Source organism: Empidonax traillii, unplaced genomic scaffold (genome assembly GCF_003031625.1).
Source record: "Empidonax traillii isolate 1590-97213 ecotype Southwest subspecies unplaced genomic scaffold, ASM303162v1 scaffold245:size1430315, whole genome shotgun sequence".
NCBI classification, from domain to species: domain Eukaryota; kingdom Metazoa; phylum Chordata; class Aves; order Passeriformes; family Tyrannidae; genus Empidonax; species Empidonax traillii.
The window spans coordinates 560,689-587,302 of record NW_020955438.1 but is presented as its reverse complement, the minus strand read 5'-3'; the positions used below and the strand labels follow the sequence as shown (position 1 = coordinate 587,302).

The following is a 26,614-nucleotide window of genomic DNA, read 5'->3' as shown; positions in this document are numbered from 1 at the left end:
CATATAGGAACCCACCTTCTAAGTCTGCACAAGTTGGATGCTGCAAAGCAGTAGGCTCTTTGGGGCCATCTCAGTCTGAGTACAGCTTCCCAGGCCCTCTGTCCTAATGCCTGGGCTGTTGCTTGAAGACGAGAGTAGAGGTCAACTCGACTTCTTGTCTTCTAAGAGAGGTCATCTTCTCTTGACTTGCCCAGAGGCAAGCTGGCAAAGATATCCGTGAGCAGGCAGGTGAAATCCAGTGTGAGCTGATGGACATGAGTGAGCAAACCTGATTTGGTGGTGTGTCTGATGGGCCCTGAACTAGCTTTTATCATGCAGCAGCAGAACCTTAGAGCTGAGCTAAGCTGCTTCTGTGAAGCCGTTAGCTCCGTGCTTGGCAGAGGTCAGAAAAAGCCAATGGAGTGCAAGGAGCCATTGGGCTGGGAGCAGGGAAGGGAGGTGACATCTTACCCCGTGCAGGTCCCTGGTGTGCCTGCCTCTCAAACATGGCACATGGTGGCTGGCTGGGGTGGCAAAAGGTGTCTATGCAACAGGCAGCTCTGTAGATGCTTTGACCTGCAAGGCTCCTAAATGAGGTCTAGATGTGGTAAGAACTGTGGGGAAGGTGATTAGGAAACAGGCATATGTGGCCTTTTCCGATGCAAGTAGTAAGGGTCACCCAGAGGAGCCATCAGTTAGCAGATTTGGAGCAAACCAGGGGAAAGGCTTCTTCATTGTAGCTGACAAACCATTCTAGTCCCTGGCCCTGGCCCCTGCCCCACCACTTTTAAATTAAAAGCTGACATGGCTTCAAAAAGCAATTAGACAAGTTCATGGAAGAACGTTCCACTGAGGGCTATGAAATACAAAGAGAAAGCCTTTGGTTTGGGCAGCTCTGGAGCCGCAGATGCCCTCAGGCTGGGAGAACATTAGAAAATGTGGCTTGTTCCACTCTTAGGCTCTTCTGAAGACATCTTCAGAAGATCAAGCCCTTGGGGACTTGGCCCAAGATGTCATCCTGCCCAGCTGACCAGTTGTCATCTCCTTTCTTCTCTTTCCAGGTTCAGCACAATGAGTTGGCACTCTGCGTGTTAGCAGCGTGAGGACACTAGGACAGGAGCTGCCCTGCTCACCCCTTTACCCCCTCGCTCATTCCCCTTGGGGAGACGGGTACTGGCATCCCTGCCCTGCCCTTCCACCCCTTGCCCCCCACTCTCCATAGAGGGGACAGGCCCGTTATGGCTGGGGACAGGCTCCCACGCAAGGTGATGGACCCCAAGAAACTGGCCAGCCTCCTGAGGAACGGAGCAGAGGGCACCCTGGTCATCGACAGCCGCTCCTTCGTGGAGTACAACTCCTGGCACGTCCTCAGCTCCGTCAACATCTGCTGCTCCAAGCTCGTTAAGAGAAGGCTCCAGCAGGACAAGGTCTCCATCACGGAGCTCATCCAGCCTGCCTCCAAGATGAAGGTAAAGGATCTGACCCTCACCTTTCCTGGTAGATGCTCACGTCCTCTCCCCTGGTGGGATTCAGGCTGGCCTAAGGGCCACCTGATACATGCATCCTCCTCCTCCACCCCGGTATCTGCCAGCATCTCTTTGACACCCTTTGGAGAGCTGGAGCATCAGCTCATGCGGCCACAGGGCTGTCCTCGGGGACCTGTTTGTTGCCCCTACCTCACTAACATGGCTCCCCGCTCCAGGACAAGCAAGTCTAACAGGTATATCGGCCTTAGGACTTGTCTTATGCCAGCAAACAACCCCCCAAAGCCTTCCCAGAGCTGTAAGCTTAATCCCGTGCTAAAAACTCTTCCCCTCCCCTCTGTCATCTCTAACTCCATTCAGGGACATGTAATCCTCCTCCCCTGTGACGCCAGAAGCTCTTATCCGGTGTCATGGCATATTATCTCTCCCAGGCTCCTCTCTCTATCGCTTCTGGTTAAATAATAGAGGTGGCTCTGAGCCACGGAGCTGGGCTGGAGTCCCGGCCAGCACAGTGCCGGGTCCCCCTATCGTGCCGTGGGCTGGCCCCTGCTCTGCCCTGAGATGCTGCCCGGGGGCTGTGCCGCTGGGTGCCGAGATGCTGCCGGAGAGCTGCGGCGGTGGATGCCGCGCTGGCCGCGGGACGAACGAGAGGGTGGTTCACCATCCAAAGGGTGGTTTGCCATCGCAGCCCGCCCTCCTGCCGCTTCGCTCTCACCGTTCCCCCCCTCCTGCCTTGTAATTTTATGGCAAAGCGAGGGTAATTCAGGCGATTAATCAAATGCTCGGCCCAGCTGGAGCCATCTGCGTCGTGTCCCCCCCTCCCTCGCCACCCCGAGAAGGCACCGCTGCCCGCATTGGCTGCCGGTGACATCACCCCGCCGGGATCAAGGGGACTGGCAGCGCGGGGGGGCCGGCCTCGCGCCAATCTGCTTCGGTGATGCTCTGGGCTGGGCGATTTGGAGGGGATTGCAGAGAATGATTCCTGAACGGCTTTAGCTGCTCTTAAATCCCCGGGAGAATAAAGCAGAATAATCAGTTTTTCGCCAGCTCTGAGGAGAGCGGTGCGGCCGCCCTCCTCCAGGCGAGGGTCACCTCTGCAGTGGCCGCCGTCACGTGGAGCGGCAGCAGCAGCAGAAGCAAAAACGATGCGCAAGGGGGAGGAAGAAGAGGAGGATGATAGGGAAGAGGGAAGCATGGAAGAGTTAACATCAACTGATGCCATCCGCCTGCAAACCTGCAGCTTTCCAACTGCGGAGGAGCAGTGGCTCCCAAAGGGGTTGGCTGGTCCTTCCTGGCATTCCCTGCTCTGTCCCCATAGAAGGAGCATAGAAGGATCACCTCCTCCTGCTTCTGGATCATTGCATAATGTTTCATATAGTGGCTCGGGATGTGATTATAACCAGGGAGACAGAGGAGAGGCGTTGCCACCATCTTCTATTCATGGGGTTTTCCTTTTTTCCTCTCTTTTCAATACGGCTGAAATCCCTCCTGGCACATCCACGGGAGGAGGCAGAGTGTGTCACTCTGCACAGCCCCTGCCATGCTTACCGCTTGCATGCTGGCCCTTCCACCACATGCAGCCCAGGAATTAATTAAGCTTCAGGACACCCTTGAGAGGTTAAGCCACTTGTCCTGGGAAGCTGGAGGGGGTAACCTCGGTGTGGGGGGATCATTCTATATTCTCTCTATATATATATATTCTCGACTTTTCTAATATCTCTGTATTTCTGGCATAAAGCAGGAGTGGTAGCTGTGGCTCAGGGTATCCAAGCCTTTATGTGCGTGCATTTGTGTGTTTGCATATTGGAGTGATGAACTTTTCCTCCCATTTCAGCCACTCGGGTCGTGGTTTTGGGACCCACGGAAATCAGTATGGTCTGTTGCCTCGAGGGGCACAGACCCTCCTCAGAAGGGGATGCTGAAAGCCGGTTTAGACCTCCAATACCTTGTGTCATTTTCCTGCCTCCACTGCCATCGCTGGCCACCCCCCCCCAATCCCTGCTCTGCCCTTGGGCTCCGCGCACCGGGGCTGGTGGGGGCGGTGGGGCGAAGCAGGGCGGGGGGGCGGGGGGCACAGGCTGCGTTGGGAGCAGATGGCAGGAAGGGTGACATCAGTGGCGCGATTGTCCGGCCCCATTATTCCTCCTGACGGGCCTCCCGCCCTCCTCCTGTTTCCTGCTCCCGGCCGGCCGGGGCTGCCGAGACAAAGGCGGCTGGCAGCGACGCGGGGCTGCCCGGGCAGCCAAAGGGCAGCCCCCAGCCCTCGCCTCGTCCCACTCCTTCTCTCCTGCCCTGGGCAAAGAGAGCTGGACCTGCACATCCCACCTCGATGATTCTCAGGGTGGTGATGACCTTTATGGGGAGGAGGCAGGGGCAAAGCGTTTGGGCAAACCCCACCGCCAACTCAGCTGCTCCCGCCTGCGTGCTGGCAGGGGGGATGAGAGCATTTGTCTTATTCGCTTTTCCCAGGACTTACTCTCCTCTTTTCTGTGTTGCTGCTAAGAAAGGGTACCATTAACAATGCTTCTGGGGGCTGCAGCTTGGGGTAATGCTGCAGAATAACAGCAACTACTGGCTTTTTTGGTGCAAGGAATGGAAAGTACCACTTGGGAGGAAAGAAGAAATCCAGACATTAAAAAAACCTTTCTTTATTTCAATTAAATATGCCTGTGATATTACGATTGTGGCAGCTATAGTTGCCATAGCTGAGCTACTGCTCTCTGTGCCCTGGTATGGAGCATCTTCCCATGGTGCCTGAGCTGGCAAAAACTGCAGCAGCAGTTCATCTCTCAATTAGCAGTAGTTTTCCTCCACACAAAAATGGTACCAACACACTGCTCTGGTTGGTTTTTAACCCTTCTCCCATTACTGACAATAATAAATTCTCACAATAACAAATTCCAATAACAACTGGAATCATTCAGCTCCTCGATGCAGTTTGGGGAGCAGAGGTTATGGGAAATTCCCTCTTGGGGTTTTCACTAGCATTTCTTTGGGGAAATGTTGAAAATTTTCCTTCTTCAAGATCCCCCTGGAAAGTCCACCTCTCGATGGCTTCTCACTTCCTGAAATGGAGCTATCTCCAGAGCAACTATAGCCTCGGTTTCAGGCAAGACACGGGTCTCTCCTGGCGATGGCATTATTGATTTATTTGCATTAGGAGCATGGCTCTGCAAGCAGCTGTTTTGCTTGAGGGAAAGCTGGGGCTTATTTTTGAGCCGTGTGCCTGGCTCCTCTTTATGTTGATGGAAGCCCTGTTATTTCAGTGGGGTGATTCACTGTGTTTTGAAACAATATGTGACTGAGATGTCAGTAGTAATTGGGATAATAATAATAGCTGGCTCTTATCTTAGCCTGGATCACCTGTAGAGCATCATTATCCCTGCTTGGCAGCCGGGGAGAGGCGAAGCAGGGACCTGAGCTGTGTTGAACCACCCAGTGCCAGGGACTCATGTCCATAAGGGAGTTACCTTCACCCAGAGCTGGAGAGGGTAATGGGGAGCACAGGGCTTGGCACAAAAACAGCGAATGGATGATCTCAGCCAGAGTTTGGTTGGAGTGGTTGGCTGGGTGGTCCCTGCTCCAGGCTGGCCATACCCCTCCGGCCAACATGTTAGCAGGGAGAAGGTTTGTCCCTGGGGATCTGTTCTGGGTCATCTCCAGCACTGGAGTGGGCCAGCAGCTTTTCAAAGGCACACATGGGTTTGCAAGCCCCACTCAACATCTCCTTGGAGCCAAAAGACTTGCTGCATCTTGGCCCCACTGTCCCTTACTGGCTGGATGTGGGGAGCCTGCCTGGAGGGTGATGCCTGAGGTTTGGTTACTTCAGCAGTCTTGAGATAATGGCAACCCCTGTGGGAGACTTCTCACCATGGAGGTGCTGCTCCTCAGAAGGACAGTCTGTTGTCAGCTGTGCCCCTGCCCTATGCCAGCACCTGGTAGGACTCTAGCACAGAGTGTCTCTTCAGCTCCTCTTCTGCTCCCATTAGCTTTTAACCTCCCTACATTTGAGACCAGAGATGGGGTATATCAGGAGGGCATGAGACTAATGGGAGACCCATGGACCTGATTAAACATCTCTGCCTCATTTCTCTTTGTGGTGAGGAGCCAGGATACCAGTGCAGGCTCCTTGCGTACTCGTCAGGACCATCCTACTGACATCCTTGTCCCAGCAAGCCACATATTTATTTCCTGCAGCCAGGCCATGTGAGGCCAGCACTTGTTTGGCATTTACATTGAGTGAAACCTTATAACTTTAATAAGATGTAAACCGTGTCGCACATCTCTGCCGTCGCTCAGCAACCCTGTAGTAATGGCCCAAACAAAGCCTCCCGGTGTGGAGGGAACACTAAATCCTATTGTGGAATAACTCTGCTTGGCCAGAGCTGGTATCTCTCCTGCAGCCGCCTCGGCCTGGACTGTGCAGCTGGCATAAGCCCCTGCCCCACCACACCACAGATCAGTCCCTGCCTCACCATGCTTTTCAGGAAGGTTTTTTTGCTGGCATGGGGCTTCACGCTGGGAACTGGTTCTTTGGGATGTGCTAGGAGGACTTGAAGAGATAGTGGCCTTCTTAAGGATTGATGGGCTCCCAGCTCCAAACAGGCTTCTCAGCCACCGTGTTTTCCTCCAGCTGTGCTTGAGATGACCTCCCACAAAAGTCCTGATTCAGGGATGGCTGAGGAAAAGATGCTGGAGTAGATCCTCATCTGACTTTTCCCAGGTGGCTTCAGTCATTTTTCAGTGTCTTATTTTAAAATTCCTGTGTCCTTTTCCCTCTCATCCTGCCTTTTCATCCCTCCTGTCATCATACTGAGCCATGGGGACAATTTTTCTCTCCAGTGCCTTGTGCCAGGCAGGGGACAGGTAGGTCCTTTAAGCACCCCCCTTCCTAGTGCTAAGCCGAGTGTGGTGCCCTGATGGGGATTTCTGTTGGTGCGGAGCTGTCCTTCCGCTGCGGTGGAGAGATGTGATGAGCTCAGCTAAATCAGTGCACCCTGCAGGTTTATTTGGATGTTGCTCACGTTGCTGAGAAGGGAAGCACCTGCAGCAGGGTGTGAAAGCAGCATTAATAGCAACAGCAACCCTGAGTGGATCTGCTCTGGTGGTAAGATAGGGCTAGGCAGTGAGACAGCAAAAGGAGGCAGGCATCCCTGAGTGGTAGCTTGTTCAAGTGGTCTTTTGAAGAGATTTTGGAGAGGACTGAGCAGGGGATGGGCAATGGGCAGCTCCAGCAGTAGCTGGAGAAGAGAGCGGCTTGCAGGCACGTTCCCTCCTTCCCTGCCTGCCACTGCCTCCCCCTTCTCCCAAGATGTGATGAATGTGTCTTACTCCGCCGGCTGGGAGGGCAGGCGCTCTCAAGCCAGGCGTATGCCATACACCCAGCTACTCAGCAGATGTGCTGAGCTGTGCCTCTGTGAGGACTTCTGTCTTCTTTTAATGCACTCTGAACATCCACCAAGTGAAAGAAGATATTTTCCCTCTTTCAGCCCTTAGGGGTGATCTGCAGGTTTGGAGTGAGCTTCCAGAGGGGTAATGCCTACAGGGGTATTACTGTGCTGGGCATGGTGTCTACAGGCTGAGTCCTGAAGAGCTGTTGCTCTGGCTGTCCTGATGCTAGTCGCAGCATAAGGGTTGTGCTGGGAGTACTCCTGGCTGCAGAACCACTCCCAAATCCCTGTCACACCTGCCAGGCTACAGAGGAGTATCTGAGGGCAAAAGTTGGCTGGGGAGGAGGTGGTGGAAGAAGTTGCAGCAATTTCTGGGATGCAGTTAAGTAACAGCAAGCTGAGGGTGGGCGATGCAAGCTGAGGGTGGGCGATGGGGAGGAGTGCCCCTATTTTGGGTAGGATGCTCAAAAGTGCTTGCAGTTGGTGGGGCTGCTCCAGTGGGCATCTGCACTGTCATGCTCCATTGTAGCTGTGGAGTAGAATCCCAGGCTGGCTGGTGAGCAAAACCAGCTCATGGAGATGGTGTGGAGCTGAAGTCTCCTGCTTCTGCGACCACTAAATTTATCTTTGGTTCCCATGGTGGTGTGGACAGCAGCAACCTCAGATTTCTCTGATCACTGTTTCTCACCGCTCCCCTGCAGGTGGAAGCGGAGGAGCACCAGGATGTGGTGGTCTATGACCAGAGCACGCGGGACGTGGCCGGCTTGGCTGCCGACAGCTTCCTCTCCATCCTTCTGGGCAAGCTGGACAGCTGTTTCCACAGCGTCTCCATCCTCACAGGTAGGAGCCCTGCGTTACCACTTCATCTGATGCTCATGCCCTTAGTCTGGAGCTACAGAGCTGTGGCTGTTCACATCCGTGTACACCTGCTTTCCTGGCTGCCAGCTGCAGTGGTGGAGGAAGGCAGCCCTGCGTGCAGGCTGAGGAAGTTTGACCCATGTTGGCATCACTGGGTCCTCCTTTGTTCCTTGCACTGTCTATCTCACCTCCACTGCACCCACCAGTCAGGGTGAATGAAGGAGGAGGGTATGGTGGGGTTGTGGTGGGATGGATCCAGCCATCCAAAAGCTGCCCTTTGTTCTACCATCTCTGCCTTACTTCATCCCTGGTAAATGTGCCAAGCACCCGACCTGATTCAAGCACTCTGTTCCCTCTTGCTGCTGTTAAAGGGAGGGCAGGAGGAGAAATCCATGGTTGTGCTGGGAAGAAGGGGAAGGAGGGCAGGGACAGAGGGTCATCACTGAGTGAGTCAGGGTCTGCTGGAGATGATGCTCTCCAGGCACAAGTGTGCAGGCAGGAGGAGGCACGTGCTGCCCTAATTACAGCCCTTCTGCAGTGCAAAATGTGAGGCAGGCGACTGATGAATGAAAAGGTCTGACCCATTAGAGAGGAGGAGAGAGAGGCAATGAACTGCCTAAGGGAGAGCTAAAGCTGTCTTTAATTCCCCATGTCTGGGACAGCTGGGTGTCTGCCTGGTTGGCTGCCTGTCTCTGAGCTTTCTGCCCATGGAGGGGTGGGCAGGCACTGCCCCTTGCAACCCCTCAGTCTCGCTGAGCTCAGCCAGGCTCCTAAACAGTGGCAAAAGCACAGAGGTGGAAACCACCTCTGTCCCTCAAGCCTGTCCTCCTCCTGTGGCAGTTGGGTACTGCTTTGGGACTGAGGTGGAGGGTACAGACATCTGTGCCCTGGGGCATCACAGGCATGGAGGGAGCTGCCATCCTCACAATCCAGCAGGGTGACAGACCCTGGGAAGGGGTGGTTGCGATAGGGAAAGTAGCACAAACAACTGGCATTCGGGAGCCTTGCCCATGCAAGGCAGGGGTAAGTGCTGATGAATTAGAGCAGCTGCATTGTGATGGGGAGAACAGAGCAGAGAAACAGCGGAAATACATCCACTGGTTCAAGGGTTTCAAAAAAGGCAGGGACTACATGAAATCACATTAAAGCTACATAATGTGGCCTGGGTTGCAGGAGCTCTGCTGAGGCCAGTGCTGGAGGATGCTGCCATGAGCTTGCTATGGCAGCCCCTGGCCTGCCCCAGCAGCCGTGCCTGCAGTTTCGAGGTCATCGTGGCATAAACAAGGGCACAGATTGGTGCGTGGTGTGGGAGGAGGAAAAAGGCATTCAGTTGCATCAGCTGTTTAGTCATGGGGATGGGTCAGGGAATAGTTTTGGTGGCATGACCCTGACACCCCTAACCCACTGCCACTTTCCCAGGGCTGGGGCCGTGCTGTGAGGTGGCTGCAAACCCCCACCCCGAGTCCTCCTGGAGCCAGAGCAGGGCTGGGTGAGGTGGTCCTGAAAGCCCCAGAGACTATTTCTGCCTGGTCAGGCAAGCAAATGGACTTGGGGGACCCTCGTAGTACTGGTGCACCCCAGCCACATGCTCAGCATGCCCCGTGCTGGGTGAGCACTGGCAGTGTGCCACCCCCTCAGCCATCAGCATTGCCACCACCAAACCCCCTGCTAGCAAACTGCTGCTCCCTGCTTGGGCACACGCATCCTCCATCTTCAGGGCTGCCATTTCCATCCCCCTGGGCTGCAGGAGCCCAGACCCCCAAGCAGGAGTGTGGCTCTGCTAAGCACCAAGCAAAGCTCAAACCTCCCAAATTAAAAGCGCCACAGGGCCACAGCCTCATGTGGAACGTGGGCCACCAGCAGGTGGAAAAAACTGGAACTGAAATGTAGAACACTGGGTCATGGCGGCGGTGCTTTACATGGAAATCCTGACTGGAAGTGGCTGTGCAGAGCTCCGGGGGAGGCTGGGCACACTTGCCGACAGGCACAGCTTCCTCCTGCCTGCAGTGCGGGCAGTAACCGGGCTGTTTTGGAGGCAGCTCTGGAGGGCTTGGGAAGTCTCGGGCAGGATGTGCCTGATTCTGCCTCCTTTCCCTGGTGGGGTTTAACCCCTTGATCTATCTGCTCTGGGCTCAACCACTTTGTCCTGCCCCAACCCATTCCATGCCTCTACCTGGAGGTGGCTTGTGACCCCAGCGGGCTGGGAAGAGCTGCTGAAATCTCAGCTTGTCCCTCAGTGGATGCCATCACCACCTGTCCTGAGAGTCCCCAGTTCAGTGTGGCAGCCCTACTCAGCCCCTCTGTGTTCCCCAACTCTCCTCAGCCCCAGCAGATGCCGGGGTCCATTCAGCCTTCATGTCCCCGCCTCGTGCAAACACCGCACTAGGCCTTTCTTGCTCACCTCCAGACTAGCAACCTTTTGACCCTTGAAGCAGCTGATGGAGGATGATGAGTGAGGACAGGGGAGCTGGATGTGGCAGGACTGATGCCAGGGACTCCTTAAGGGTTAACAGCCCAGAGCAGCAATTCCAGCGGCTGGGAAGGAAGAATCTGAGTAAATTATTCCCAGTCTTGGAAATCATCAGCTTTTCTTCTTTTTTCCTTTTTTTTTTTTTTTTTTAATTGTGTAAGTATAAATAGTGCTGCTTGCTGCCCTCCATCCGTGGGAGCAGAAAGACTGTTGATTTATATGGTTTTCCTGACATCACATGAAGTGGTGGAAAACTGAATGGAGCCAACATTTTTCCTGCATTACGTAATGCCCCCTCCCTCCCAGCCCAGCTCTGCTATTCCTGCAGGAGCCTGACTGTTCTTTAACCTTTGTTTACTTCAGCACAAACCCTTGTGGTTTTTTTGCCTTTTTTTTTTTTTTTTTTTTTTTTTTTTTTTTTTTTTTTTTTTTTTTTTTTTTTTTTTTTTTTTTTTTTTTTTTTTTTTTTTTTTTTTTTTCTTTTTTTTTTCCTTTTTTTTTTATCTGTGCTTTTTTCCCCCGTCTTTCTTCTTCCCCTTTGCAATCTCCTGCTTGGTTTTTATTAACAGCCATTATCTGCTTATGAAGCAGCAGCAGCAGCAGCAGCAGCAGTCTGGCTCCATTGCTCCCTGATGGCTCCCGCATGTCAGCTCTTGTATGGGAGCCTAGCCAGAGCTGTAGAGTGGTGCTGAGCTGCTGGGTGCTGAGCTTCACCAGCTCCTCTCCATTTGTCCAGCTGCAGTGGACAGTGTGGAGATTTTCTTTTACTCCTGTTTCGTGGCTAAAAGCAACAGCTGAGGGCTTGGGATGCTTGTCCAGATGATGCTCAGGCACCCATCCTGTCCCTGCCTCTGGCCCTTAGGCTGAGCACCGGGCTCTGCTCTCCTGCGTTTGAAGCCACGTTCCAGCTGGAGATGAAAGCAGGGTGGAAGTGTGGCCAGTGGCAGTGGTCCCCGCAGCTTGGGACCCCCCTTGCACAACAGAGACTCTTTTCACTGCAGTTTCATGTGCTGGGGGAGCTTTACCATTGCAATATCGTGCTCCGACCTGAAACAGGCCCCTCAATTGCTTTCTGAACTGGAGTCATGAGCTTTTCATCTGGCTCCGGGAGCGTGTGTGAGATCATCTTCAGCGCCCCCCTCCCCCCGCTTTTGTACCAATTCTTCAAGGAATGTTTAAATTTTCCAGTCCTGTTCTTTCTAAATTTGGAGCGTCTGTTTACTCCCAGGATTTGGAAAGAATGTAACAATATCATCAGCGACAAATCCCTCCCAGCCCTCCGCTCGCCATCCTCCTCCTCAGCAGCAGGCTGGCCTCGGCAGCGCTGGCCACGGCCCAGCTCCTTTCCAGCCCAGCGGTGCCATGGCCATCAGGCATGGCTGGAGAGAACTGTAGTTGCATGGCAGCAGTGATCTGGAGGGGGCTGAGATCTGGGGGATTTTGGGGGAATCTACCTAAGACAGGTGACTTCAGAGCAGCCAAAATGAAGTAGTGAAAAGGAAAAGGGGATTTCCATTGCAGGAGCTGACTTGGGCTGCCCAGGCATGAGTGGGTTCAGCACTGAAGCACTCACTGGAATTATTTTAGAAACAAGGACTCAGGGACAGATGATTTTAATTTAAAAAAAAAAAAAGATGAATGAAAAAAGTCATGCTAGGCAGGTGCAAAAGCAGCACATAGGTAGTGCAGAAAAGAGGGGGCTTGCCTTCAGTCCAAGTCTCAGGGGCTGGAGGCAGCGTGTAAACCTGAAAGACAGGAAAAGTACAAAAGAATCTGCAAAGCTTGTCGTGGCAGAAGCTGAAGCTAAAAGCTGAGTAAGATCCAGAATCGAAACTGGAGGTGTCTTTACAAACCCAGTGCAAGAAAAAAGAATAATCTAAAACCTAAGGCAGAAAATACCCCAAACTAGCACTAAGGTCATCAGTCACAAGCTGTCTGATGGGAGTGGGGAAGCAGGATCCAACTGCACTGGCTATTTGATGGTCATCTTTCTCATCACCCACTCTGGAACGCATCACAGTTTCATCTCTTGACTTTGGTGTGTGAGTGTGGCTACTGGGGACACAGAACATGCAGAATGCACTAGCTGGTGGATTTTGTCCTCTGACTACAGCAGAACCTCTGCTCAGTACATGGGCCTGAAGGTGCACATGTCAAGCATTAAGGCTATTTCAGGTACCCTCAGGCTGTAATATCCAAGAGCAGAGGTGGACTTACTGGTGTGAATCCATCAGATGTATCTATAAGGTTTTCCTTTAAAGTCTAATTACTGTCTCTGAACCTCCTGCAAGCACTTCTGTCCACCCGTGGATGCCACCATCCCATAGCATACTGTGATGAACCAAAAGAAGCAGATCCTCAGCTGGCAAGAGTGTGGATATGAATGACGTGGGCACAGGGGATGACACAGGAAAAAGTGCTCATGTGGGACTCTCAATTTCTTGCTTTTATCAGATTTGGGAGTTTTGAAGAACCAGTTTTGCAAATAATGTGAATGGGGCTTCTTTCTGGTTGTTCTTCATCTACAAACTGCCCACGTGATAGTTGGGAATGGAAGAAGAGTAAGAAGGGATGTGGAGGGGGTTACACCCAGCTTTTCTTCAGGCAGTGGAGTGCAGGGGCATTACCTGTGGTGATGTTTTCTTCTGACTGTCCAGAGGACTAGAGGTAGGACACTGATACCAGCCTAGTGGGAGAGGCATTTTTTTAAAAAAATCAAATGGCAACACAAAGGTTTTAGAATCCCGGAGCTTTAGGTAACTCTCCAAACCTCCCTCCCTCTCACGCGAAACAGCCCTGGAGGATTTGCTTTCTTTCCTGCAGGAAAGCCATCTGGGACCACTTTAGCCTGGGCAGCGCTGTGTTTTCTTGCCCTCTAGCCCCCCTCCAGTGGGTGCTGGCATCCAGCTTCAGACTCTCAACCCAGAGGGTGCCCTAGGGAGTGCTCCCAGTCTCCACAGTCCAAGGCATGGAGGCGGAGTAAGGTGCCCCCTTCTCACCCCCAACCACAACCAGGAGATGCCTGGGAGGCTTTCAGCTCCGGCAGGACCAGTGACTGCATCCCTGGGAAGGGTTAAGCCAGGTCATGTATGTGGAAGGCTGATTGTATTCCAGACCTATGCTCTAAACCTCCCTGTTTAGCAACGCTGTCGTCAGACAACTTGTTTTCCCGATTCTATAATTACCCTGAGGAGCTTCCCCTCCCCCTCCGGCTGCGTTTTTAACCATTGGACCCAGAAAAGGCAAGCAAAAGGGTCAAAGGCAGCAGGGGGCAGAGGAGAAGGGGCTTAGGGAAGAGCAGCCCTCTGAATGCTGACTTACAAAACTGCCATGTAATTTCATTTCTCATTTCTGGAAAGTCGACAGAAGGAAGGCAACTTCCCCAGTAAGAGATCCTGATGGGCAGGAGTCACTGCTCAGTTACAATTTCCTTCCTTTTGAGAAACCTGCCTCCCCTCATCTGCCTCCCCCTTTCCCTGGGCCTGCTCTGCATGCTTCCAAAAGGTCGTCACTGGCAATTATTGTAAGGTCCCAGTGCTGGGTGGAGAGAGGAACCACTGGCCGCTGCCCAGCTGGGCTCGTGACAGGCTATAGGTGCTGTCATGACAGGGTGTGTAGGTACTGAACTGGCACTCATTCTGCTCTGTGCCCTTGCAGGTGGGTTACATGAATCTCTCCAAGCCATTGCAGCAGATGTTTTTCCAAGGAGCGCTGTGGCAGTGAGAGTGAAGTGGGGCCCACGAGGCTGGGCATCTCTCCCTGGGCGATGTACCTCTGTCTACTAAATAGGGGCTGGAGGCAGGGTAGGTGACAGCATGGCCAGGAGGAGCAGCTGTGGAAAGGGGCCAAGGGGCAGCAGCTGATATGTGCTATGTACTTCTGCACTATGGACATTCCCTTTCATCTCTTTACGTGTCAGATGCCCCCTGCCCCAGAACTAGGTGCCAACCCCTATCCTGGCCCTGGAAAAGGGGTAAAGAAAATGGAGAGAGGACAGGGAGGAGGATGCTGCCTGGAGAATGGCGGCTGCAGGTGACATCTCCATGTGACTGGTCTTCTCACTGGTGGAGGAAGGGGGTTGCTGACTACCTGTGCTTGCTTGTCTTCTGCTGAGGATCAGAGGGATGTGGGACACTGGTGAATCTTCTGCATTGAGGTCTACTTTGTGGTGTCATGCCCTGCTTCGCACATGGGGCTACCAGCATCCCTGAACTGAAAACTCAGTCCAAACACATCCTGAAGGAATCTGGCATTACCAAAGTAAGTTATGCCCAGGGCTTTTGCAAGCCTGATGAAGTTGGGCAACCAGAGGGCAGCAAGGGAAGGCAAATGCAGGATTTTGCACTGCTGGGTCAGGTTGAGAAGTGCACTCCCTAATTCACCACATGCTTCCTGCAGCATGCTCCTCTCCTGGCACAGTGAGTCCAGCCAGCCACTGCCCCTGCATGACTTAGTGACTTCAGCAGAGTCATTAGGTCCACCCCAGTAGACCCCCACCCACAGCCAATGGAGTGGGTCACAGCTGAATTACCCACCAGCACAGGTAGAGCACTGCTGGCACTGTGGTGGTGGGATGTAGGGGCATCTCCATTGCTGGAAGACACTGGCACTGGTCACCAGCATCGTGTGCCCTCCCTTGTGGTGACAGGGGTGGCAAATGTGAGGGACCACAGATACCCTGGAGACCTGCCGTGGTAACCGCTTCCCGAGCATGGCTCGTGGGGGAAGGCTGCTCCTCTCTCTCCCAGCCTAGTTGGAGCACGCTTTGAATTTTATCCAACCTCTGACCCACATCTGATAATAATCAAACCATATTTGTTACAACAACAAGGCTCGTTAGGAGGCTGGCTCCGCTCGGGATGGGGGGGAGGAGACAGCACTTAGTTAATGCCAATGACCTCATCTCATGTGATGTCATTCAAAGGAAAAACACTGAAGTCACTCACATATGGCTCAGCCTGGGGTTTTTCAGCCCATAAAGCTTCAGATTTTCAAAGGCACAATACATGCACACCCCCTCCCCCCTCCACTTACTATAATCATGAATGATTTTCTGGAGGCCTGAGCTCAGACCAATAAACTCATAAGGAGCTGTGTGGAGAAGGAACTGGGTGGGAAGCAGGGAGGCAAGTAATTTTCTCACCCAGGACAAATGCAAAGAAGAAAACACATAAGCCCCACATGCTTCAGAAGCCACTAGTGATGGATAGACTAGTCCCAGTAGGACTAGGAAAGCCCATTCCTACATGTCCTGTCTTGCTGGAGTTTTGCATGTGAGAAGGCTTTGGGAAAGGGTGCGTCTCCAGACCTTGGTCCCACTTCACTGGGAACAGGAAGATAACTCCATCTGACACAGCCATGCACAGGTGTAAGCAGCTCAGTGCCAGCCTCTTTTCCTGCCAGCTGTTGGGACCCGTTCATCTCCAGCTGTTTGAAACCACTCCAGGATGAGCATCCCTCCTGGGTGATGCTCTCAGTGGAGACATTAAGGGGAAAGATGAGCTGGTGGTTAGGGACCTACTTTGTGGTCCCCAGCTCTGCCCTGCAGCGGAGAACCCCAGAGAAGTTATTTAATCTTTTGTGTCTCAGTTTCCCTGTTGGGGCATTGCCCTTCTTGACGCTGGAGTTCAGAGTTAAGCATCACCCAGGGGATGCTCGTTGATCCCGTCAGGAGCAGCCGTGGGGTGCCCTCACCGGACAAGGAGACAGCAGGGAGCAGGGATGGAGAGCGGTGCTGCAACCCCCTTCGTCACGGGGGTTTCATCATGCACCACCCTGGCAGGTGCTAAAATGAGGTGTGGGCACGAGCTTCCTCCCACCACGTTCCTGTTCCCGTATTAACTGCGCGGGGCCAAACCCCGGCGTGGTGCAGCGATCCATCTCCTGCCGCCGGCGCTGCTCGCTGCGGGGGGCTTTGGGCGGGCGAGAAAATCGCGGTTGCGCCTTTAAGCAGGGAGCGAAGCATATGTCAGCCCGGCGTTGTGCTGCGTGTCTGTGTGCTGAGTAAGGAATGCGGCCGCATGCCTGACCCGTTAGCTATGAGCGCGGTACGGGCGCGCAGCGAGCGCGGCGGCGGATGGGGCGGCTGCTCCCGGGCTGAGCTCACTCGAGCTGGAGCGGGCGGCGAAGAGGGGGCTACGCCGGGTCCCCCTACCCCGCACGGGTTTTTTTTAATGCTTTTTATTTTTTCAGCCTGAAGGCTGGAGCCGGGGGGAGGCTGGCGTTGCTCTGCTGCAGGGGCGCTTTTTTGGTTTTTTTAGTATTTTGTTTGCCCGCCAGCTGTTGTTTGGCAACGGTGAGAGGTGTCCCCGCGAGCCGCAGCGCAGCTGCCTGGATGCCCGTGGATGTAATGATTGCTCCCTCCGAGGACCAGTTCTGGACAGACATGCGCGAGGGGCAGATGAAGCTGAAAATAAGGGTGCGGAGGATGAAGGAGAGCAGGGACAAGAGAGGTTTGTCAGCCGGCCTGGCGCCTTTCCTTCCGATGGGGACGGAGCGGGAAGAGAGGGCTGCGCCGCCGGAGCCCTGCTTTGCCCGGGGGCCGGAGATCGCCTTTGCCGAGCGGCCGGCGGGGAGCGGAGCGCGGTGCTGGCGGTACAAAGAGCGCGGGCGGCTGGCGAGCGGGGAGATGGACGCGATCGGGGAGCGTGCGGAGGGGCGCGGAGCGGACCGATGGCCGGTCCCCAGCCAGGGGCGATGGGTGCAGCGCTGGCGGAGGCGGCCGGGCTGGGACAGGAGCTGCGCAGAAGAGGGCAGCTTCTTCAGGCAGGTGAGCGGCTGCCTGCAGCGGGCAGGGGCATCTGCAGCGAGCCCGGCTTTATACAGCTTTCCCACCTGGTGCGGTAGCCGATGAGACTGCCTGGCCGGGAGGACCGCTCCCTGAACCCTTCGCCGTGCAGGCAAGCTTGGGGAGAGCGTGGATGGAGAGGAGAAGGGAAGGAGGAAAGCTGCGGGAGCCGGGGCAGGATCTGCCTCCAGCATCTCTGCTCCCTGGGGCGCCGGGTTGCGGCGGGGGGAGGGCACCGCGCCCCGGGCAGAGGGCAGTGCTCGGGGAAAGGACGGGCGAGGACGGCGGGGAGAAGAAGGAGCCATCGGCTCAGGGCGCTGCGCTGTTTCCCGTACCCAGGCAGCTGCCCGCCGGAGCCATTTCGCTCCACCAGCGCTGCGCTGCCTGCCCATCTTCGGGTGGTTTCTTTCAGAAAGGGTGTTTGCAGTGTTTCCGCTCACCAGTGCCAGGGCGAAGGGTAAGCGGAGGAAAGAGATATTAACTGGTGCATCTTAAAAACATGCCGAGCCTGGGATGACCTAGATTACCGAAGGGTTGAATCAAGAAACTTCCCCTCCATCACCACTTAAAATGGGAGGCTGCTAAAAGTGCTTGACAGGTTTTTGTGGCATGAAGCACATAACCCAGTGATGGTGTCATTAGTAATAAGTCACTCCTGGAAATGACACATTTTTCTTTACTTAGAACGAGTAAGGCTGGTCCAAAGCAGGCATAGTCACCAGAGGAAAATCAAGCCCGGCTCGAGGAGTGTGTTCGTGGTTGTGTGGGCGGAGGGCTTCCTCTCTGCTGCTTTTCCTTTTTTTAAGGATATTTTCTACTCCCTTGGGAGAATGGTAGCGGGGTCTGGGACCAACCTGCAAAGCATGGGGAGGCTGGCGCAGGTTGGGAGGCAGCAGTGCAGTGTGGCAGCAGATGGGCAGGAGCTGTTCGGGGTGACCGTTGGGGAAACAGGGAATGCAAATGAATCCATAATAGGGCTGATTCATCAGCTTTCTCATCCCCACTGCCTGGAGAAAAAAAAAAAAAAAAAAGGAGGCAGCAGTGGGGTGATGAAATTTGGTGCCAAGTGAGGGGATGGTGAAACCTGGGCAAGGGAGTGTGTGTGTGTGAATAAGTGACTAGCTGAATACTGGACATCTCTCTCCAATGCACTGAGATGGATGGAAATATAAGAACATCAGCTGGGAGAGGGCAAGTTGGCCAGACTGCAGAGCACCGGGGTTTCACCAGGCATATGGGAAGGATGGCATGCAAGCAAATGGGCTGTGTCTGTATCAGGCATCACTGGCAGGGATGGGGAAAATCAAAGGGGCTACAACGCCGAGAGGGAAACAGTGAGGATGGAGGCACGGAGAATATTCAGAAACATCCCAGGCAGCAGGAAATGCTGACAAAGCCCCAGAGCTTCCTGCAGCACAGTGAGTAAGGATGGCAGTAATCGGTGTTTCATCACGCCACCCGGCTTAGCTACCGGCACCAGTAGGCTCACACCCAGCACAAGAGCCAGTGTGAGCATTTTTAAAAGAGGGATTTTCCCAGCAGCTCTGGGGGTTGGTGTGCAGTGTGCCTGGCCCCTCCAATTTCTGTCCGTCAACCTGCCACAGAGACGCTCGATCAAACACTCAGGTTCACTGCCATAAGAAGGCTGAGCATGATACAAGTGCGGGCTGGGGTTTTGCAAGTCCCCCCAGCTCTTGTCGTTTGCTGTATCACCAGGCAGCAGGGTGGTTTTAACACTTGGGGATGGATGTGTCAGGGTGCTGAGAGCAGCATGTCCCCTGGGGGCTGGGGTGATAAAGAGGGGGCATCCAGGCAGCATTTCGGCCACAAAGGCAGCACAGCAGTGAGGGAGCCATGCTGGTGTGGAGGCTGCTCCAGCAGCAAGCCGAGGCGCGTGCTCACTTGCATGCCCCGCTGCTCCTTGCCACGTGCCGGCCTGGCAGCAGCTCTCAGCCACCACAGGCATTTTAATGAGAGCTGGGCAGAGCCTGGCCTCTCTCAGCCCCCTCAGCCACCAGGAGCTTTAGCGAGGCAGAGGGTCTCCAGCACGAGCACAGGCTCAAAGCCCGGCGATGGGGCTGCGGTCTGCCACAGAAGCTCCAGCAGCTGCGCAGGGAACTGGTCTCTGAACAGCTCTGGCTGCTGCTCTTTAACATTCATTATAGGAGCAATGAGGGTGGGCTGTAAACCACCTCTTTAATACCCCTGTCGGTCTCCTGCCAGCTCCCGGTGTGAGAGCTGGGAGTGAGGAGTGGGGTGTGGCAGCTGCTGGCCCAGAGAGGGTTTGCAGCTCCAGCTGTGCCTGTTCCCCTTCTCCTTGCTGCCACAAACTGATGGCACAGCAGAGTGATATGTCACCTCTTCTTCCCTGTTTCTTGGTGAGGAGCCTTTGAGCCCATGATGCACATGGGAAGCTGGTGAACAGGACATGCCCCTGCTGCTCGGTGTGTCTCTAGGGGGACATTTAGGAGACTTACGGGGCTGGGGGGTGTTCAAGAGACATGTGACTATCCTGAAGAGCAGTTTTGGGGTGAGGCAGGTGCCCTGGGCAGCCCTTTCGCAGCCTCTTGCAGTCAGCAGGGCTCAGTGTCAAGGCCAGGGCTGTTGGGTTGTTTCACAAGACTCTGAAGGAGGTGCTGAGTCCATGGGGCTGGAGATGAACGGGCAGTCTGCAGCCATCAGAGCAAGACATGAGAGGGTTTTCAAGCCTCATCTCCCCTTTACACCTCCAGCCTAGAAAGATGGCCTTGGTGCAGGGAGGGACATAGGGAGCAGCAGGGAGCTGGAATATCCTTGCTTCATGCATGTCACACCTTCCTTTTATCCCCAGCAGCATCTTCCCTTATATCTCATGCAGCTTAATGGATTGTAAATCCCTAAAGCTGGGGCTTACCACCAGGAGGAAAACAATGCCATACCACATCCCTGTCCCTAGCCAGGACTTTGTCACCTTCCCTGCATCATCACTGCTGCCCAGCCTTGGCAGAGAAGGGAACAGCTCAACTTGCAAGTGATAGATTTTGCCTGAGATGTTGTCAGTGACCCAGTCATGAGCTAGATGTCCTCAGAGACCACCTGAAGGTGACAGCCAGAGCAGTGGAGGGGTTCCCAGGTGCATCAAGGTCCAAGCTCAGTAGTCCAACATCTCTGTCCTTCCACCTTCTGATTTCCTTCTGTGTCCCTCATCCCAGTGCCAGCACTGGGGCTTTTTGTTCATTTTGGTTACAGCCATCACAGGGCTCTGCAACACACAGGAATCTCTTCAAAGATGCTACTGGCATCTTCCCCCTGGGCTAATGGATGGGCTCAGTAAGGATTCCCAGGCTGTCTGCCTTCCCTCTGCAGCATCTGTTCTCCCAATAAATCCAGTTTCACTGGGAGATTATCATAGATGTTCAGCTGGAAAATGTGCAGAGGTGAGAGCCTGGTCAAGATGGGGATGGGGGAGAAGTTGTGGGGTCTTCCACTCTCCTCTATAGGACACAAGGGCCATGCAGAGCAGGGCTGGGGGCTGGTCCAGAGGCATCTGTGCAGAGCACAGCAGGAGGTGGAAGGGTGGTCAGCACCCTGTTAGTGAAACCCAAGATGGGGGAGATACAAGCTTTCGGTTGTTGCACCCTTCTGGCACTGAGTTGCTGCAACACCTCGTGCCTCAGTTTCCCTCTTTCCTGTAGCAGGTGACAGCATTCCCCTCCCTCTTGAAAACTGAATTTCTCTTAAGCCTCAGCATGAGCTTGACATCAGACAAGGTTTTTGTCTCTGGGGGCATGGCTGAACGAACTCCCCAAAGCCTGGGGGGTGATTTTCACCTCCTAGCCCTCACAGAACCTGCCTGATGCTGGTTCTTGACTCTTCCTTCCTCCATCTTCGGCAGGAGCAATGAAAGCATCCCCATGTCTGTTCTGCTTTCCTTCTGGTTCCTATTTCTCCTCCTGGGCACCCCCTTCTGCCTCAGGTAATTGCAGTGGGCAGGAAGACAATGTTTTTTCTAGGGAATGGTTTTGAGAGCCCTCAGGAGTGCTGGAGCCATGGGCAGCTCACTGGGATGTGCTGCATGAGGACCAGCTCCTCCCCAGTAAGCCCTCACCAGGCTGGAGGGGAGCATCAAGAAGAAATCAGAGATCCCCAAACACCCACTCCATGACAGATACAAATCCTTCCTGAGCTTAATTCCACACGTGCCAAGAGAAAGGACATTCCTGGCACCAGCACTGTGAATAAAAAAGGAAAGGCTAGAAAGACCCAGTGCTACGCTGGCTGCTCACCTCATTGGGCTCTGCTGCTCTCTTGCAGCAAAATCTGGGATCCATGGCCTGTGACAGAGTGGGGAAAGCCCAGGTATCAGCTGGAGCCCAGCCAGGGACAAATGCTGCCTTTGGGATTGTTCTGAAGAGCTGCTTCATTTCTAAAAATGAAAGGCATGCTGGAGCAGCCGGTGCAGGGTGGGGTGATGTTGGGATGGTGTCGGGTACCCGGCTCCATCTCTAGGGTTTCCCCAAAGCCCAGGCTGCCCTCAGCAGCTGCAAGTATGGGGGAAATGAGGACAGGCAGGCTCCCGGACACAGGGTTGAGGCTTTGCTTAAGACAAGCGAGGTGAGCTGTGGGCATCATTTCAGGTGCTGGCATCCTGCGGTTGTGGCAGCCTGCCTGGGTAGCCACTGCAGCTGGAAGTGCTGCTGCCACTCTCTTGCAAACATCCCTACCTGTTTTACAACCCCCTCAACTCCTGCCTGGACTTCCCCAGGCAGGGCTGGCAGAGGATCTGCTGCCGAGTGAGTGCTGGCAGAGGTGGGCAAAGGGGAGAGAGCAGCATGCCCCGACCTGCTTGAACTATGAGATCACCTTAAAGAGTCACACAAACCCATACACTGCCCTGGGCAGCTCTTGATGAATGCAAGTGAGCACAGAGGCTGGAGAACTGTGGACCAGAGCAGGCACTGATCCCGGGGGCTGCGCTTGTGTGCAGTGTGCTCCCCAAAAATATTCCTTCAGAAAAATTCCCACGTTGTTTTGCACAAGCCCAGGGGTCAGATCTGTGCCCCACTCAAATCCAAGGCTTCCCAGGGGCCAAGTGAAGGAAACACTGTGGCCAGGGTTTCTGCTGCAGCATCCCCAAGGCATCAGCAGTGTGTGCTGAAGCACAGGGCAAAGCAGGGAGGTCGCACGTGTCCACACAGAGCTCTGGCTAGTGATTGATGTGTCTTGGCAATGGGGACACAGCACAGGGATGAGCAGTAACCAGAGCTATGCTGCACCTGTGCTGGGCCTCCTGCTTTTTCTCTGATTTAATGTCCCAGTTGAGAGGTGATGTCATTTCAGAGGGAGCCAGAGAAAAGGAAATGCTGGAAAAGATAAGGTACTTTAACTCTACCCATCCCGGTTTGACTGGGTTTTGAAGCCAGGAGCTGTGCAAGCTGCCGGCCAGGAAAACATAAGAGAGGGGAGGAGAGAGGTTTGTTGAAGGACACCTTCCTCTTGGGCCAGTGGGAGCTGACACCTGAAGGTGGTGAGATAGAGGGTGATGGAGGACCTTTGATGTTCCCAGGTGGTGTGAGCATGATTTTATGCACTGCTCTGGCTTCTCCATTACATTCATCTCACAAACATATCGAGTGGGTTTTCTGCAACACCAGTTGTACCTCACCAGAGCCTGGGTGCCACACCAGTAGACAGAAGGGTACTCCAGGAAGATCAGCAGAAATGCTGCCAAAGTGCTGGAGAAGGTAAATGGAGAATATACCAAGGCTGCCCTGCTTCTGAAGGGGAGAGAGACTGTCTCATTAAAAGGTCTTGTCTAGCAGTGGAGATGGGACAAGGCTTCCCGTGGTTCTGAGTCCAGAGACTTGGACTTTCAAAAGGATCTTGTGGAGGCATCCTGGTCCTTCTGACAGTCAAAGGCAGTCAAGCCCCCAAGTCCTCTCTGCCCTTTGGGTGATGTCAAGCTGCATCTGCTCATTCACATGACTGGGAAAACCTCAAGGGAGGCTTGAGGCAGATATGACTCAAACCCCTCTCTGTGGCGTGAAGCTGCCACCCAGATGTCCTCAGCTGGAAGGGAGTGAGGTTAGGCCACCGCTAGCCAGACCTGGCTCTACTCTGGAGTATGGAATCAGTGAGTGAGAGCAAATCAGGATCACCACTGGTCTTAGGCAACCAAGCAGGGCATGCGACAGCACTGGGGGTTTTCCACCTCCCCAAGCTGCCCACCATGCAAGTTTGCTGCCCTGTCTTAAGTCAGTACTCTTTCCTCTTGAGCTGGCGACTGGCTTTCAAGCTTTTGACCATGCCAGACACTATAAAAATAGCTCTGGCTGCCACATGCCACCTACTGCAACCTCAGCTGGGGGGTTTCTCTCAGCTCTGGGCTCCAAGATGCTCAAGCTGAGTGTGACTGCCCAGCAGCTTGGTGCAGTAAACTGGGTGCTGCTTGCTGTCATGTTAAGTAAGATGAGAGCATGAAAAACAGCAATGGCCTGCAGGTACTGTGATACCTGTGTGGTCCAACATGGTAGAAATCATGGGCTCAGCAGGGCTGGGCAGAGGGGGCATCTCTCAGAAACCACAATGTGTAAGTGTAGCTAATGAAGCAAGGTTTGGGCTGACCTCCCTAACCCAGGGAGCTTTGCACTTTGGTGGGCTTGCTTGTTGTCACCCTGCCCTGATGGATTTTGCTATCAAAAAGCGACCCTGGCTGTCCTCAGAATAATAGGCAGACAAGAAAAGGACTTTCTCTTCCTGTTATTTGTCTGAATGAAGTTGTGAAAAGCCAACTGCATTGAAGAGGGTGTGGGATGCCATGTGCAGGAAATATCAGAGCTGGATCTCCATTCCTTTCTCCATGTGTATGTCACAGTCATCACAATGTGTCTGCGCCGGTTAGCAGCGGCTGGTGGCTTTTTGCTCCTCAAGGCTCTGTTCTCAGTGCAGCAGGGTCATCACCACTTTGTCCCCAGCCTGGGTCTCGGGGTGCCAGGTACTGATGATCTCAGCCTTGCTGTAACGAGCTCATTGTCCCCATTTTCTCCACAGGAGGTTTTGCCACCTTCTCGTCCTGCTTCCCGGGGCTGTGTGAAGGGAAGCCAGCTGCCATTCTGCCGATGAGCATCTCCCAGCCATGCTTGCCTGTGGCCAACGTCGGCCCCACACGTATCCTGCCACACCTCTACCTGGGCTCCCAGAAGGATGTCCTAAACAAGGTACAGCTCTCTCAAAGGGACACGTCTGCCCTGTCCCATGTGGGACTTCAACCATGCAGAGGGGTGAAGGTATTAAAGGGGGTGAAGGTATTAAAGACCTCCCCTCCTGCCCAGCGGGAAGCTCCTGTGTGGTCAGTTGGAGCCTGTTGGGAGGCTGAAGGAAGGGAGTGCACAGGAGGGAGTGCACAAGCAGAGCGTCGCAGAACTGAGGAGGGTGTTTGCAGGAAGAGTTGTCTGACACTGATGAGCTCTGGGGTGATCAAACCAGTAGCCAGTAGCAAACTCAGAGGCAGGAGGAGCATGTCCAGGAAAAAACCTGGGCTTGGAGGGAGAGTTACCGCAGCTGGAGGGAGATGAGGTATAGGAGCCAGCTTTGCACTCACCCACCTCACCAGCTAGACTGCCAGGTAACACCAATTTCAGCAATCCTGTGATCCCCTTGGGAGCCAGAGGGAGTAGGAGCAAGCTGGGGTATTCAGCCAAAGCAGCATGGGGATGGGCAGCTCTGGCCAGGGACGGGGGCTTGTTCAGGAGGTGAAAAATGAGCAAAGTTTTGCTGTGATGACAGAGGAGAAAAGAGGAACAGTGCCCTTTTAAAGGTGCCGGAAGGGCTGTGTTATGATGTCATGCCAGGGAAGGAATTTTGTTTAAAAGAAAAATAATGATGAGAAGAAAGAAAGAGGAATTGCGGTTAAATTGCTTCCAGGCATCTGCCTACCATGGGCACGAGGGAGCCAGCCAGGCGTCCTCACCCAGGGCAGGCAAGTAGGGAGAGGGACCACAACACCAGAGGGGTGCTGGAGACAGAAAGGAGGGAGAGAGAAATTATATACAGGGAGTAGAAGAAAATGAAAGAGAAAAATGCCAAGAATGTAAGCCTGGGAGCTGGGCTGGCTCCGTGGAACCTGCTGGGGTGGGCAGGAGCCAGCCGCTGGAGAGCCAGGGCCAAAATCCTGGTGCCTAAATCCTGAGGAGCCAATGCTGGGCAGGGAAATTGATGGTTTCCTTTCCTCCCCACCTCCTTGGAGGGTTTTGTTTATCTTTGGGAACTGTGTTTTCTGCCATCCCTGCAATGTGGCCATTTGCTGGAGAAGATGGAAACATTGCCCATGCGTGGTCTCTGACCTCAGTCTGTTGCCTGTGGATAGAGCATCTTCTGGCCACTTTGGTTAATATAGGGTGCTACCAATAATTAACTCCACTCTGTTGGTGAGATGTCTCCTCTCTCCCTCAGCTGATACTTTCACAGCCTTCAGACACAGATTTTGCCAATTTCCATTCTTGTATTTTCCTATTCCTCTCATACTGGGGTTCATGGGTTTTCCCCTCTGAAACCCCCTTCCAGGTGTCTTGGGCTCTGCTTACTTTTACTTGGACCAAAATAAATATCTGCTGAGGTTCAAACCTGCATTGTCTTAATTGACACAACCTTCTCAGCTGGCCTCTGCTGTATTATCATCAACTGGGCCAAGGCAGCAGTAGGAGACCCACAGGAGAAAATATTGGGATAGGAAAAGGCAGGGAGTGTGCATGGCAAGATAGATCTTCAGCACTTGGTGCTGGCTGAACTCAGCTGATCATTTGCTGGCTTCTTTCCCACCAGGATTTGATGACGCAGAATGGGATAAGCTATGTCCTAAACGCCAGCAACTCCTGTCCCAAGCCAGACTTCATCTGTGATAGTCACTTCATGCGCATTCCTGTCAATGACAACTACTGTGAGAAGCTGCTTCCCTGGCTGGACAAGTCCATTGAATTCATTGGTGAGCTTTTCTTACGATGGTTGCATGGCCTCTGGTTCTCAGCCTTCACAACCTGAACTCTTAGCCTGTCCTCCATGGCCTTGCTCCCAGCAACCGTTGTACTTTCACACAAAGGACAACGAGAGCTAGGGAGGGAGGATAGAGTAATTTTCCTCACCATCTCTGTTCTCTGTTTCCTCTGCCATGCTCCAGACAAAGCCAAGGTATCCAGCTGCCAGGTGATTGTGCACTGCTTGGCTGGGATCTCCCGGTCAGCCACCATCGCCATCGCCTACATCATGAAGACCATGGGTATGTCGTCAGACGATGCTTACAGGTGAGTTTTCCCCTGAGGGAAGGGGTGGTTATGCCAGTATGCTTCACTCCAGGGAAGGAAAGCAGGCTGAGCCCAGAAGGAGAGGGTCAGGGCTCCTTGAACCTTCTTCTTGCCTTGGGTGGGTCCCAGTAAAACCAAACCAAACCAGACCTCCTCTCATAAAGTGCATGTAACAGAGAATGGTGGGGAGCAGTAAAAGGGAGTGGGTAGGCAGTCCCAGCTCAAATCCTGGGGCATCCCAATTCTCCATGGTTTCCAAAGACCTCTTTCTTTCGAGGATCTGGTCAGAAGGTTCTGGACAATGTCTTTTCTCCCCGAAGAGACTAAGAGAGTAGGGGTGACCTACTGATGACCAAACACCAACTGAGGCT

At 53.8% G+C, this 26,614-nt stretch overlaps 1 protein-coding gene across 8 annotated transcripts in view; it reads left to right on the top strand.

Moving 5' to 3' along the window:
- Nucleotides 1–26,614, top strand: part of DUSP8 (dual specificity phosphatase 8) — a 46,201-nt gene that overhangs the window by 12,882 nt on the left and 6,705 nt on the right. For 7 of the 8 annotated variants that reach the window (XM_027888733.1, XM_027888736.1, XM_027888734.1 and 4 more), the window contains exons 2-6: nucleotides 1,041–1,448; nucleotides 7,555–7,693; nucleotides 23,998–24,164; nucleotides 25,768–25,927; nucleotides 26,120–26,243. In XM_027888733.1, the coding sequence (XP_027744534.1) occupies nucleotides 1,218–1,448; nucleotides 7,555–7,693; nucleotides 23,998–24,164; nucleotides 25,768–25,927; nucleotides 26,120–26,243 (821 nt within the window). In that variant the 5' untranslated portion in view covers nucleotides 1,041–1,217. Of the gene's footprint in view, nucleotides 1–1,040; nucleotides 1,449–7,554; nucleotides 7,694–16,091; nucleotides 16,634–23,997; nucleotides 24,165–25,767; nucleotides 25,928–26,119; nucleotides 26,244–26,614 lie in introns of those variants that run through there. The other variant, XM_027888740.1, reaches the window with a different exon arrangement.